Here is a 13,525-nt window from a genome sequence, read left to right on the forward strand (position 1 = left end):
TGAGGTAGGCTTTGGAGGCAGGGGAGATGTTCCATGGGGAGAGAAGCAGGGACGCATTCCTCAGGGAACAGCTGGAGCAAAGAGGCAGAGAACAGAGGCATCCTGAGTCTACCTGCTGTGGAAGCGAAAAGAAAAGCTCCCGAAGCCAGCCCTGATCATGCGCCCCACCCTTTTACTATTTTATTTAGTGGTTTGGGTGTTTGGGGCGGTGCGGGCAAGGATGGGGAGGCCAGAGTTATCATTGTTGGGAAGGCAGTGTGAGAAGTATTGGAAAATAATTACTTTTAGAGGCTGAAACAAAGTCATTTGATGAGCTCAGCTAAATGTCAGCTCTGTCTGCTGGTTACTCCCCTCACCCACTGAGAAGAACTGGAGAACAGCTTCGGGAGCAGGTGCCTGCCCCTCACTATCTGGACTACGAGCAGTTCAAAAAGCCCTGTTCCCTTGGGGTTCCTTGGGCTCCCAGTCCTTATCTGCACAGAGACACTTGCTCTGGAACACTGGTGCGGAAAACAGAGCCCAGTGAGGCTCCCTGCAATTTCCATGTGAGCTTAAAATTATTAGAAAACAAAACAAAAAAAGAAAGAAAGAAAGAAAACAAAACAAAGCCAAGCAGGGCAGGGAGTCTGTGGCTGAAATCCAGCTAGTAAATGCTGATAATTACTGGAGTTATAGGATGGGTCCTTGGGAAATCATGATACTGCCCTCTCTGACAGGTTTGCAATCTTTTCATTAAAGAAAAGTTATTAATAAGTATTAAAAACATAACATGAGGGTTTTAAAGCAGAGTTATTCATAAAAGCCCAAAGCAAAGACAACCTGAATGTATATCACATGACAAACAGATAAATAAAATGGGTGATAGCCACACAATAGAATATTATTCAATAATAAAAAGAATGAAACAGTAGCACAGGCTATAACAGGTGCACTGTTACTTAAAGATGCCTACGGGTACCTGGGTGGCTCAGTCTGTTAAGCGTCTGCCTTCAGCTCAGGTCATGATCCCGGGGTCCTGGGATTGAGCCCCTCAAATAAATAAAATCTAAGAAAAATATTTTTTAAAATATAAAAAGAAGCTGAACACAAAAGACCACATGTTGTGGGATCCCATTGGTAAGAAATGACCAGACTGGATTAATCTACAGTGACAGAAAGTAGATTAGTGACTTCCAGACCCTTGTTGGGGGGTGGTTTGCAGGAATTCAAAGGTGACAGCTAAAGGTGTATGGGCTTTCTTTGGGGGGTAATCAAAATCTTCTATAATGATTGTGGCCATGGATGCACCATTTTGTGAATATACCAAAAACCATTGATTTATGTGATTTCAGTGGGTGAATTGGATGGTATGTGAATTAAATCTCAACAAAGCTGTTTTTGGAAGTTAAAGACCAAAGTGGGGAGAAGAATAGGGGAGAAAAAATGTTTTTTTAAAGTAAGTAAAATAAATAAAAAATAAAATTTAAAAAAAAAAAAGAAGAGAAAAATAAAGACAGTCAGGGGCAGCTCTGGGCCAGGGGCATCTACCAATTTGTCCGAAAAGTGATTTCAACATGTGGATTGGCTAAGGGGAAGGGATGGACCAAAAATCCCTTATCAAAAATCAGTCTTCCTCATTTATGGCCAGTTAGAGGAATTCACAGAATCTAATACAACCTAAGGGCACTCTAGTGAAATGGTTTCTCTTTATCCTGGAAAAAGCCATTCCCCATTAATAATCAGAGAATTGTCATTAGTCTAAGACCATGATGGGCCTTTGGCAGGTTTGCATAGGAAATGCCCGAACCATTTCCACTGCCTGGTCAGAAATTCATCAGACATTCATCGAGTCTTAGGGAGGTCATACATCTTAATTTTTCTTTTTAATATATTTTTAAAAGATTTTACTTATTTATTTGAGAGAGAGAGAGAGCGTGAGAGGGAGAAGATCAGAGGGAGAAGCAGACACCCCACGGAACGTGGAGCCTGATGCAGGACTTGATCCCAGGACTCTGGGATCATGACCTAAGCTGAAAGAAGTTGCCTAACAACTGAGCCACCCAGGTGCCCTTACATCTTAGTGTTTCAAAGCGCACTGGGTCTCCCCCTACCCACGGCTGAAATAGTGGAAACTTCTGTAATTGGAATGAGCACTAGTGCCTGGGTTCCACCCTGGGAGATCATGATTTATTTAATTCGCTTGGTGAGAAGCCTGTGCACTGGACATTTTAAAAGCCCCCCAGGTGATTCGCATGTGCAGCTGAGAGGACTACTGATTTTTTTTTTTAAGATTTTATTTATTCATTTGACAGAGAGAGAGATCACAAATAGGCAGAGAGGCAGGCAGAGAGAGGGGGAAGCAGGCTTCCCACTGAGCAGAGAGCCCGATGCGGGGCTTGATCCCAGGACGCTGAGATCATGACTTGAGCTGAAGGCAGAGGCTTTAACCCACTGAGCCACCCAGGTGCCCCAAGGACCACTGATATAATGAAGGTTGTTTTAATAACTGGTAGAGAACAGTAAAATTACGGCAGTAGAGCATGGTATCCTATCATGAAAAAAATTTTTCTTTTTAGAATTATGTTTATACTGGGTTTTTAGGAGCGGCCATTTTGCATCTTGGGTAATTCTCACAGAGTCAAAATCCGCTTCTCTGACACTGGTACAGGGTCCCCACCCCCTGGGGAGCATCACATTTCCCCATGTGTTATTGTTGTGTTGTAATGCCCTGTCCTCACTAGAAGCCTAGGCACTTGCCCGACCTATCCCTCCCCGTGAACTTCTCCTCACCTCTCAAACACCAGCTCAGATGCCACTTCTGTGAGGCTTCCAACCATTGGAGGTGTCGCTCCCTTCCTCTGCATTCCCCTGCCTTTGAATTGGCCAGCATTCAGTTGGAACTCTCTTGTATTATACCCACTTCGTATCTGCCTTTAAGTTTGAGTAGGCTTTAAGTTCCTTGAGGGTGAAGGTGGAGTTTCATTTTGTGTTATAATTCTGTGTCCCCTCAGAGCCTAGCATGTGCTCAGAAAACACTTGTTGAAGGGTGCCTGAATGGCTCTGTTGGTTGGGTGTCTGCCTTCAGCTCCGGTAATGATCCAGGGGTCTAGGGACTGAGCACTGTACTGGGCTCCCTGCTCAGTAGGGAGCCTGCTTCTCCCTCTGCCACTACCCCTGTTTGTGCTTTCTTACTCTCTCTCTCTGTCAAATAAATAAATAAAATTTAAAAAAAGAAAAAGAAAATACTTGTTGAAGGAAGGAAAGAAGGAAGTTCTTACCATATAGTCTTTATTGGGGGAAAGGTGCCAAGTAATAGCTAAAGCAGAGATGGGGTTTTAAATCCACCAAATCCCCATTATTTAATAAGAAGCTATTTTATTTTTCAAAATTATGCAACTGCAGCTGGAGGCAAGTTCCCAGACCCACTTCTGACCAGATTGGAAATTCTGAGTGCCCCCACCAGTTGTCACAAAGACCATCTATTCTTGGGTAAATGCATGAAGGGACAGAAACCGTTACTGCATCACTAATGAAAACCAGGCACTGTGCTAAGTGTTTTTACAAACATTTTCACGTACCCCAAATTGGTCCTATCACAGGGCTTGGCACGTGTCTCCAGAAGGTGGACCCACTGCTGCCTCTGTTCTCACAGGAAAAAAACATGCAATCTCAGGGCAGAAAGCCCAGCCTGGAAGAAGAGGAGGGAGTGTGACCAGGAGAGAGGCCCCACATGCCACGTGTTGAAGAATTTTTATTTTTTAAGAGAGAGAGAGCATGTGCATACGAGTGGGAGGGGAGGGGCAGAGGGAGAAGGAGAGAGAATCTTAAGCAGTCTCCATACTCAGCACAGAGCCCAGCATGGGGCTTGATCTCACGACCCTGAGATCATGATCTGAGCAGAAATCATAAGTCGGAGGCTTAACTGACTGAGCCACCCAGGCAACCCAAAGAATTTTTTTTTAAAAAAAGAGATAAACCTCTGGTTCTATGGAGATATGGTGATTGTTTACATACAAAATATGAAATTATCTACCAACAAACTTTTGGAACTATTTAGAGTATTCACAAGTTTGCTCAAAACAAGATCGGTATGCAAAAACCATCAACATTCCTTTATATCAACAGTAATCAATTAGATTAGAAAATGCCATTGGAAAAAAGAACCCATTCTTCAGAGCAACAAAAGCTAATAAATCCAAAAAAAGACACAGAATCCTTCGTGATTCACAAAAGGCCAGAAGAAAGAGACTAGATTTATAAATGGGAAGATATAATTTCAATTAAAATCCCAACAGAGTTTTTTTCTCAAGGAGAAAGAGGGGTCATGAATAACAGAGGCAATACTTGAAGAAGAACTCAGAAAAAGAGCAGAGGAGAGGAATTGCCATGTGTAACAAAGCTACAGTGATCGAAACAGTGAGCTGTGGTGCAGAAATATACAAATTTGCCACGGAGAGAGAAGAGAGACTCCCGGGACAGACCCTTGAGAATCCAGACACTTGAGTGAGCCAGAAGAGAGCATCTCAAACCACTGTGAAAAGGATTGCCTATAAAAGGTGTGAGGGCAGAACAATGAAAATTTCTGATTTCTGCCTCAAACTAGCCACAAAATAAAATCCAGCTGGATTAATGAAGATTAATTAAGAGCAAAAAAAAAAAAAAAAAAAAAACCAACCCCTAGAAACTTGAAAGAAAGAAAATACAGAAGAGATCATTGTAACAAAGTAAAGATATGAAAGCACAGAAAGTGTAGAAGGAAGTGACATTTGACTGTGCTTAAGATTTCTGAATGACAAAAGAGATCCTAAATAAAAAGACAAACCACGGGAACTTTCCAGAACGCTCGGTGAGACGCGGAGGAGCGGCGGCTACCCGAGCTGCGCCCAGCAACGCGCTCCTTCCCGCTCCTCCACATCGGCCTCGGCCCTCTCACCGGCTGTAGAAAATGGTGAAAGAAACCACTTATTATGATGTTTTGGGGGTCAAACCCAATGCCACCCAAGAAGAACTGAAAAAGGCCTACAGGAAACTGGCTTTGAAGTACCACCCTGATAAGAATCCAAATGAAGGAGAGAAGTTTAAACAGATTTCTCAAGCTTATGAAGTACTCTCTGATGCAAAGAAAAGGGAATTATATGACAAAGGAGGTGAACAGGCAATTAAAGAAGGTGGAGCTGGTGGTGGTTTTGGCTCCCCCATGGACATCTTTGATATGTTTTTTGGAGGAGGAGGAAGAATGCAGAGAGAAAGGAGAGGTAAAAATGTTGTGCATCAGCTCTCAGTAACCTTAGAAGATTTATATAACGGTGCAACAAGAAAACTAGCTCTGCAAAAGAATGTGATTTGCGATAAATGTGAAGGCCGAGGTGGTAAGAAAGGAGCAGTTGAGTGTTGTCCCAATTGCCGAGGTACTGGAATGCAAATAAGAATTCATCAGATAGGACCTGGAATGGTTCAGCAAATTCAGTCTGTGTGCATGGAATGCCAGGGCCATGGGGAACGGATCAGTCCTAAAGATAGATGTAAAAGCTGCAATGGAAGGAAGATAGTTCGAGAGAAGAAGATTCTAGAAGTTCATATTGACAAAGGCATGAAAGATGGCCAGAAGATAACATTCCATGGTGAGGGAGACCAAGAACCAGGACTGGAACCAGGAGATATTATCATTGTTTTAGATCAGAAGGATCATGCTGTTTTTACTCGGCGAGGAGAAGACCTTTTCATGTGTATGGACATACAGCTGGTTGAAGCACTGTGCGGTTTTCAAAAGCCAATATCTACTCTTGACAACCGAATCATTGTCATCACCTCTCATCCAGGTCAAATTGTCAAGCATGGAGATATCAAGTGTGTGCTAAATGAAGGCATGCCAATTTATCGTAGGCCATATGAAAAGGGTCGCCTCATCATCGAATTTAAGGTAAATTTTCCTGAGAATGGCTTTCTGTCTCCTGATAAACTCTCTTTGCTGGAAAAACTCCTACCTGAGAGGAAGGAAGTCGAAGAGACTGATGAAATGGACCAGGTAGAACTGGTGGACTTTGATCCAAATCAGGAAAGATGGCGCCATTACAATGGGGAAGCATATGAGGATGATGAACATCATCCCAGGGGTGGTGTTCAGTGTCAGACCTCTTAATGGGGCCAGTGAATAACACTGCTGGCATCTTATGTGCAGTAGTGAATGAGTGAAGGACTATAATCATAGCTCACTACTTGCTATTGTTTTTGTTTTAATATTCAACTATAGTAGTGTTTTAAAAGTTAAATGAAGAATAAACTCAAATATAAAAGCTCAAAAAAAAAAAAAAAAAAAAAAAGACAAACCACGGAGTGGAACAGAAGAGCTGCAGTGCTTGTGATTGACACCTGATTTGTGGGTAAAACAGCTGCAAGTTAAAGAGAACAAGGCAATGGTGGAAAAAGAAAACAGGAAAAGTTCAAGAGCAGACAGGCAGGTCGCAGAAGAGGGCACACGGTAGCCAATAAATACACAGATAATGCATACAACAAATTCATGCTTAACATGACTACCAATCAGGATACGAAGATTAAATAATCAAAATAAAATGAGATGTAGTTTCACACTCATTAGATTGACTTAGAACTGAAGTCTGACAGTTCCAGGAGCTGGTGACATTGTAAGGAAATTAGCACTTGCACACACTGCTAGTGTTTAAATGGGTACAACCACTTTGGAGAATAGTCAGGTTTGGTAATTTTTTTTTAAGAGATTTTATTTATTTGACAAAGAGAGAGCTCAAAAACAGGGGGTGGGCAGTAAAGGGAGAGGGAGAACCAGGCTCCCCACTGAGCAAGGAGCTGGACACAGGGCTTGATCCCAGGACCCTGTGATCATGACCTGAGCCAAAGGTAGATGCTTAACTGACTGAGCCACCCAGGCACCCCAGGTCTGGTAATGTTAATGTGAATGAATATCCTAGGGAAACATTCTATGTGGGCTTGAGAGACATGAACACGGATGTTCATGTCGTGGCCATCCCATCTACAGAATGGCTAGATGAGCCGTGTTATAGTCTTAATGGAACATACACTGAAAGAGGTAAAGATCCTCGAAGAAAGTCAGGAAATGGAGTCCTCCTTCTTGCTGTCTCTGACTGATGACAGGGAGTTACATTAGTCACCTCTCCCTTTTTACAGAATGCTGTCCCCAGATATTCCTGTGGCTTACTCCCTCAGCCTCTCCAGGTCCAGGTGCAAATTCCCATCTGCTTCGAGAGACTTCCTTGACCCCAGGATCCGTACAACCAGTATTTGTACTCCCTGACCCTGCTTTGTCAAGAAACAGAGTGGTTTAAAAGGTGAGGCCAGGGATGCCTGCGCAGCTCAGTCAGATCAGTGTCCAGGTCTTGGTTCTGGCTCAGGTCACCATCTCAGGATTGTGACAATGAGCCCTGCATGGGACTCATGTTCAGCAGAGTCTCCTTCCTGCCCCCTTTCTTTGCCCCCCACCCCGCTTGTGCATACTCTCTCTCTAAAATAAATAAATCTTGGGTGCCTGGTTTATTTATGGCTCAGTGGGTTAAGCCTCTGCCTTGGGCTCGGGACATGATCTCGGGGTCCTGGGATCGAGTCCCACTTCGGGCTCTCTGCTCGACAGGGAGCCTGCTTCCTCCTCTCTCTCTCTGCCTGCCTCTCTGCCTCCTTGTGATCTCTGTCTGTCAAATAAATAAAATCTTTAAAAAAAATTAAATAAATAAATCTTTTAAAAAATTTTAATAAAAATAAATAAATAAGTAAATAAAAGGTGAGGCCAGACCATGTTCTTTTTTTTTTTTTTCAGACCACGTTCTAATCCCAGATTTACCTTGTGCTTGTGTGTATCGCTTTAAAGTTAGTTAAGCCTTCTGTGACTCAGTTTCCTCCTCTGTAAATGGAGACAATAATAGTTTTCACCTCAGGGGTTTGCTGGGAGGACCAGGTAAGTTAATATGCCGCAGACTTAGAACAGTGCCTTATACAAGGAAGTGCTAGTTAACAGTAAATTATGTGGTGGTTAAACCGAATGACGTGGGTAAATCTCATGAACTGGTTGATGAATGACAAGGGCAAGTCCCACGTGCATCTCACTCCTCCTTGAACTTCCATCCTGATTACGGGCATGTGCATGGTCCGGGCCTTGGTCACACCTACAGTGAGGTGTCCCCATGAGTTCCAGTGCCTCCCAACTGCTGTCCATGCCTCCCAGAGCCTGTCCGAGTCCATTTTGGGCAGTATGGGTTGAACTGATTGAAACGAATGCATTTTGACAAGTCTGTGTATGTCAGAGGATGAAACTCCACTGACTCTCTCAGGTGGTGTATTTTAAGAAGCCGCAGTAAAGATGGTGAAGATGGAGGGAGCAACAGAGCAGGTGAGTGACACAGATACCCGGAAAGGGAGAGTATCCTAGAGGCAGGCTATTTCCAAGGGCAGGAGTTCTGGGATTCCCAGACAAGAGAGCATGTGGGCTCTCACGCAGCCCATTTCTGAAGGTTTTTCTAGGGTCTATTGTGCAACTGGAGCATTAACTGCTATATTCAAAGAGGGCTCTGAGCATTTAGAAAACATGTAGGGGCCCAACAGACACATGAAAAGATGCTCTACATCACTCATCATTGGGGAGAAATGCAAATCAAAACCACAAGGAGACAGCACCTCCCACCTGTCAGGAGGCCTAAAATCAAAAATATAAGAAACAACAAGTGTTGGTGAGTATGTGGGGAAAAGGGAATACTTGTGTGCTGTTGGTGGGGATGCAAACTGGGGCAGCCACCGTGGAAAACAATATGGCGGTTCCTCAAAAAGTTAAAAATAGAATTACCATCTGATCCAGTAATTCCACTATTGGGTATTTACCCAAAGAATACAAAAACACTAATTTAAAAGAATACGTGCACCTCTATGTTTATTGCAACATTATTTATAATAACAGCCCAAGTGTCCACTGATAGATGAATGGATAATTACTCAGCCAGAAAAAAGAATGAAATCTTGCCATTTGCAATGACGTGGATGGACCTTGAGGGTATAATGTTAAGTGAAATAAGTCAGGCAGAGAAAGACAAATACCGTGATTTCACTCCTATGTGGACTTTAAGAAACGAAACAAATGAATAAAGAAAAAAAGAGACAAACCCCCAAACTGACTCTTAACTACGGAGAACAAACAGATGGTTGCCAGAGGGGAGGTGGGTGGGGGCATCGTGAAATAGGTTAAGGGGATTAAGAGCACACTTATGACGATAAGCACCAAGTAATGAATAGAATTGATGAATCGCTAAATTGTACACCTGAAAGGATACAACACTCTATGTTAACTCTACTGGAATTTTTTTTAAAAAGTTTTTAAATGAAAAAGAAAAACAAGATCTAGAAGGATCTACGCAGAGCCCTTAGAACTGGCCACAGGAGGGAGAGTGGAACTGGGGACAAGGAGGGTGAGCAGAGGCTTTAAAAAGAAAAAAACCCTATATATTTTTGCATGATTTGAATTTTTTACAGTGAGAAAGAATGTATAACTTCTGAGGTATTTGAAGGAAAAAATTATCTTGCCCGTGAGGTACTCGGTGAATGGGCATCACTATTATTCTTTAAAATGAAGACAGACTTCTCACCCAGCACAGAGGTCCCCAGGCAGAAAGGCAGCCCGCCGGCACCCCTTCCTCCTGCATTGCCTCTGGCCCTTTGGCAAGTCTCACTGGGTCTAACCTCCAATGTACATCCTGAACCCACCAGCTTCTCACTGCCCCTCAAGGCCCGGCTGCCTGCCGTGCTCATCCCTCCCTAGACCCACATGCCATAGTGTCCTGCTAGTCTCCTGGCAGCCGCCCTTCCCCCTCCAACTCCCTCTGCCCAGCAGTCGAGGTTCCTTAAAATCCCCAACCAGGTAGTTGGCAAACACCAAGCAGTTGCCATGTGCTAGGCACTGTGATAAACCAGTCACTCTAGCTTAGTTAACCCTTTAACAACCCTGGGAATTAGGTACAGGTAAAATCTCTGCTTCACAGTTGCAGAAACGGAGGCATAGAGCATCCAACAATTTGCCCCAGGTCCACATGGTGGAAGGGCAGAGCTGGGATCCAATCCACCTGGAGCACACACTCTTCACTGCCTCCCCACGTCACCCCCTTACAGCCTGTCTGTGCTCCTCTGTTCCTGCTCCAAGCATTGAGTGTGCACCATCTGACCCTTGCCTGCCTCTCCAGCCTTGGCCCCCACTCCCTTCTCCTTGCCCCCACTCCCTGGCTCCCCAACTACTCCCCTGCCTGGAAAGTTCTTTCTCTCATCTTCACATCACTCGGGTCTCTGTTCGAAGGCCGCCTGCTCCAAAAAGTGTTCCCTGATCACTCTTCCTAAAATAGCCCCCACTTTATTCTCTGTCCCTTTCCTGCTATCATTTTATCTGTAGATCTCATGGCATTCTGAGGTGACATCATCAAGTTACCTGCCTGAATGTTTACTTTCTGCCTCATCTCTCTAGAATGTCTGCTGCACAGGGGCACGGGCTCTTTACAGTAGCACAGTGAATGAATAAATACACTTGAGGCAGCCCATAAGGATGCTGGCCCAGACCTGCCGTGTGGGACTGCCTGGCATCTGTCCAGTTCCCCTGCCCAGGGGGGCGCTTCTCCCTCTGGGTGAGAGGTGGGACCCCATCCTTCTCTCTGGGGACCTGGACTAGCAGGAAAGAAGGTGAAGTGAGATCCTTGGGATTCCTTCCCGGTTTCTCCCCATCTGGTTCATCCCCGTAACCATGAGGCCTCTAGCTCGCCAACCACCTAGAAGGTGAGCTCACAAACCTACCCTGCCAAAGTGGTAAAGATGTGAAGCATTGCCCCACCCAAGGAGATGTGCACTTTAAAAGAGGCCAAACAGGAATGACACTTTACCCCAATGTCTGACTGTGTCCTGACATGACTTCCAAGACCAGGATGCTGGAGGGGGCTGCTGTCTTTCCCTCTCTCAGGCCTTGGCACACAGGGCATCGCAGAAGAGTGTTGGGGGAGTGGGAGGGGTGGGTCCACACTCACCCAGTGGGTCCGAGACTGGGATCTGGATGACCCCAACCTCAAATGTCCCATTTGAGGACTGCCTGCTGGCCACTCAACACTCCTCTTCCTTTCCCACCACCCAGATGGCCTGGCTCTGTCCCCGAAGCACCCCCAAATGATCCTCAGCCTCCACTTCGGGGACTCTCGCCAGAGACTTCCCCAGGGCACCCAGAACAAAGGCCTTACCCATTTCAATTCCGCAGATGACCAGAGCAGCGATCACTGCACCTGCTGACGTCCCAGCAAAGCGATGGGTGGTTTCCAGCATCCGGGGGGCCAAGTCTCGGAAGGCATCCACAGCCCCGGCCTGGTAGAAGGAGAGAAATCCACTACCAGAGAAGGAGATGGAATGAGGGGTGTCTGGATCCCCCTTGAACACCTGTTCTTCCATCTCCTCGGCCCCTCGGTGCTCGCCTCTCGGGCTGCTGCTCTCCTGCTGGAACTCCGACCAAGCTTCCCTGCCAACTCAGAACCTAGAAAGGGGCCGTCTCTCCTGGGTTGGCTGGGACACCCACGGATGGCACCGGCAGCCACTGCCTGGGCCTGTCGAGCTCCTCCAGGAGGCAGTCCCAAAGGCTGGTGAAAGGCTTCGGACCCCAGTCGAGGTGCAGACGGCACCTTGAATGTGCGAGCAGTGTCCTGGGCGTGCGGGCACCCCCCTGGCTTCATCGTGTGGCTAGAGTCATCTCAGCCCCTGGACTGTGCTGCGGACGACAGGCAACATTGGCAGCTGCCACAGGGACCATCCCAGGGAGGCAGGCACTGCTCAGCCCAGGAGGCTCCACACACTGAGTTGCAAAACCTCCGCTGATGGTTATCAGAGGCTTCCTCTCTCTCTCTCTGACAGGGTGCGACAGCCAAGGAATTTTATGCTGGCCTCCCTCCAAGGAGAAGGTGTCCCCACCCCCACAGGGGCCAGAGCCAACAGGTCGGTCATGGTTTTTGAGGGGGACACCCTACACCACCCATGGCTCTGCCAGCATCACCCCTCCCTGGGCTCCTCTTCCAGGCCCTGTGGGGCGTGTGTGGTGTGTTACACAATTGTTTTTATTTGTTCTTGCAAAAGAACTTGTGTGTGTGTTCACATATTAGGACATGGCCATGGGCAAAATGGCAAAGGAAAAGAAGTCAGGCTTCAGGGCCGCACCCATCACGCCTCTCCATCTCTCCCCACCCTTTCTCCCCAGCCCTCCGTTGACCCACTCTCCTGTAGCACCCTCTCACCAAGTCCCAGACTGTCATGTCATCTCCTAAGTATACAAGAAAAAATCGGACTGAACTCTAGATCACTCTAACTGTCTGGAGCTTCGCACAGCACACTCTTCTAATGATAAATTTGAGATGACAATATGTAACCCTAAGAATGCACAGCTAGGGAGGCCAGATATGGGGACCTCGGGGGCAGAGGTATTTTGGAGCCCTGAGGGCCAAGGGGCGGGTGCCTGGGGACCAAGTTTGGCTACAGGTCATGCCCCCTCTGGAGCTGTACACAGTGGCCCTGGAGAGGAGGGCCCCGCCTCAGTCCACAAATTTCTCTGCCTCGGATATCGCAAAGCTGGCAAGATCACATCTCTCTCCTCCCCCACAAGACCATGCAGTGGCAGAAACAGAATTAGAATGGGACACCAAGTCCCCTACTCGATGCTCAGTTCAGCTCCCCACTCTGTTACAATGTGATGTCAATACTCCCCCCAACGCAAGGAACTCCCCTGCATGCTTTGCCTCCCTGGTCCAGCCTGGAATCCACAATGCGGGCAATGATCAGGATTTGGTAAGAAGGGACTTTTCTCTCTTGGGTGGATAGTCCCAGATACAGAATCGCTTCCTCCATCTGGGAAGAGACCTTTTTTTTTTTTTTTTTTTAAGATTATTTCTTATTTGTTTGGCAGAGAGAGAGAGATCACACATAGTCAGAGAGGCAGGCAGAGAGAGGAGGAAGCAGGCTCCCCACTGAGCAGAGAGCCAGTGGGGCTCGATCCCAGGACACTGAGTTCATGACCTGAGCCAAAGGCAGAGGCTTTAACCCATTGAGCCACCCAGGTGCCCCTGGGAAGAGACCTTTGGACCCAATGAGTGTGTAACAGGGAAATGCATGTGTCCGTGGGCACGCACACATGCACATGTGTGCAGAGAGAGGTATGAAGCTCACCGCTTCTTGGGAATAAGACCAGCCAATGTGAAATAACCAGAGAAACGCATGAGGCAGTCTGTAATTAAGGACTGACTTGTGCAGCACTGAGACTCCTACCAGGGAAGCGAATACGAGGGCGAGTAGCATGGTTTGGGGGATGTGAAGAAGCTAGAAGCTAGAAAGATATGGCTATAAATTGCCGGGCATGCGGTACGTCTGTTATTATTAAAGGGTAAGAAGAGTCAAGGCTTCTGGAACAGATGGACGTGGGAGATGAGGTGGGATGGAAAGATGGGGTCGGAAGAGGAAGGCGTGATCTACTTGTGACATGAAGGAGGAGCTGTCAGGGAGCTCAGGCGTG

General features: G+C 46.4%; 2 protein-coding genes across 3 annotated transcripts in view; one reads left to right on the plus strand and one right to left on the minus strand.

The window, feature by feature from the left end:
- Positions 1-11,770, minus strand: part of PNPLA1 (patatin like phospholipase domain containing 1) — a 42,947-nt gene extending 31,177 nt beyond the window's left edge. For both annotated transcript variants that reach the window (XM_059178480.1, XM_059178481.1), the window contains exon 1: positions 11,220-11,770. In XM_059178480.1, coding sequence (XP_059034463.1) covers positions 11,220-11,424 — 205 coding nt within the window. In that variant the 5' untranslated portion in view covers positions 11,425-11,770. The remainder of the gene's footprint in view (positions 1-11,219) is intronic.
- LOC131834185 (dnaJ homolog subfamily A member 1-like) lies at positions 4,820-6,186 on the plus strand. The gene has a single exon (XM_059178479.1). It carries the CDS (start codon positions 4,925-4,927, stop codon positions 6,116-6,118), a length of 1,194 nt encoding a protein of 397 aa, XP_059034462.1. The 5' UTR covers positions 4,820-4,924; the 3' UTR covers positions 6,119-6,186.
- Positions 11,771-13,525: the final 1,755 nt, after the last annotated feature.

This window comes from Mustela lutreola, chromosome 6 (genome assembly GCF_030435805.1).
Source record: "Mustela lutreola isolate mMusLut2 chromosome 6, mMusLut2.pri, whole genome shotgun sequence".
Classification (NCBI taxonomy): domain Eukaryota; kingdom Metazoa; phylum Chordata; class Mammalia; order Carnivora; family Mustelidae; genus Mustela; species Mustela lutreola.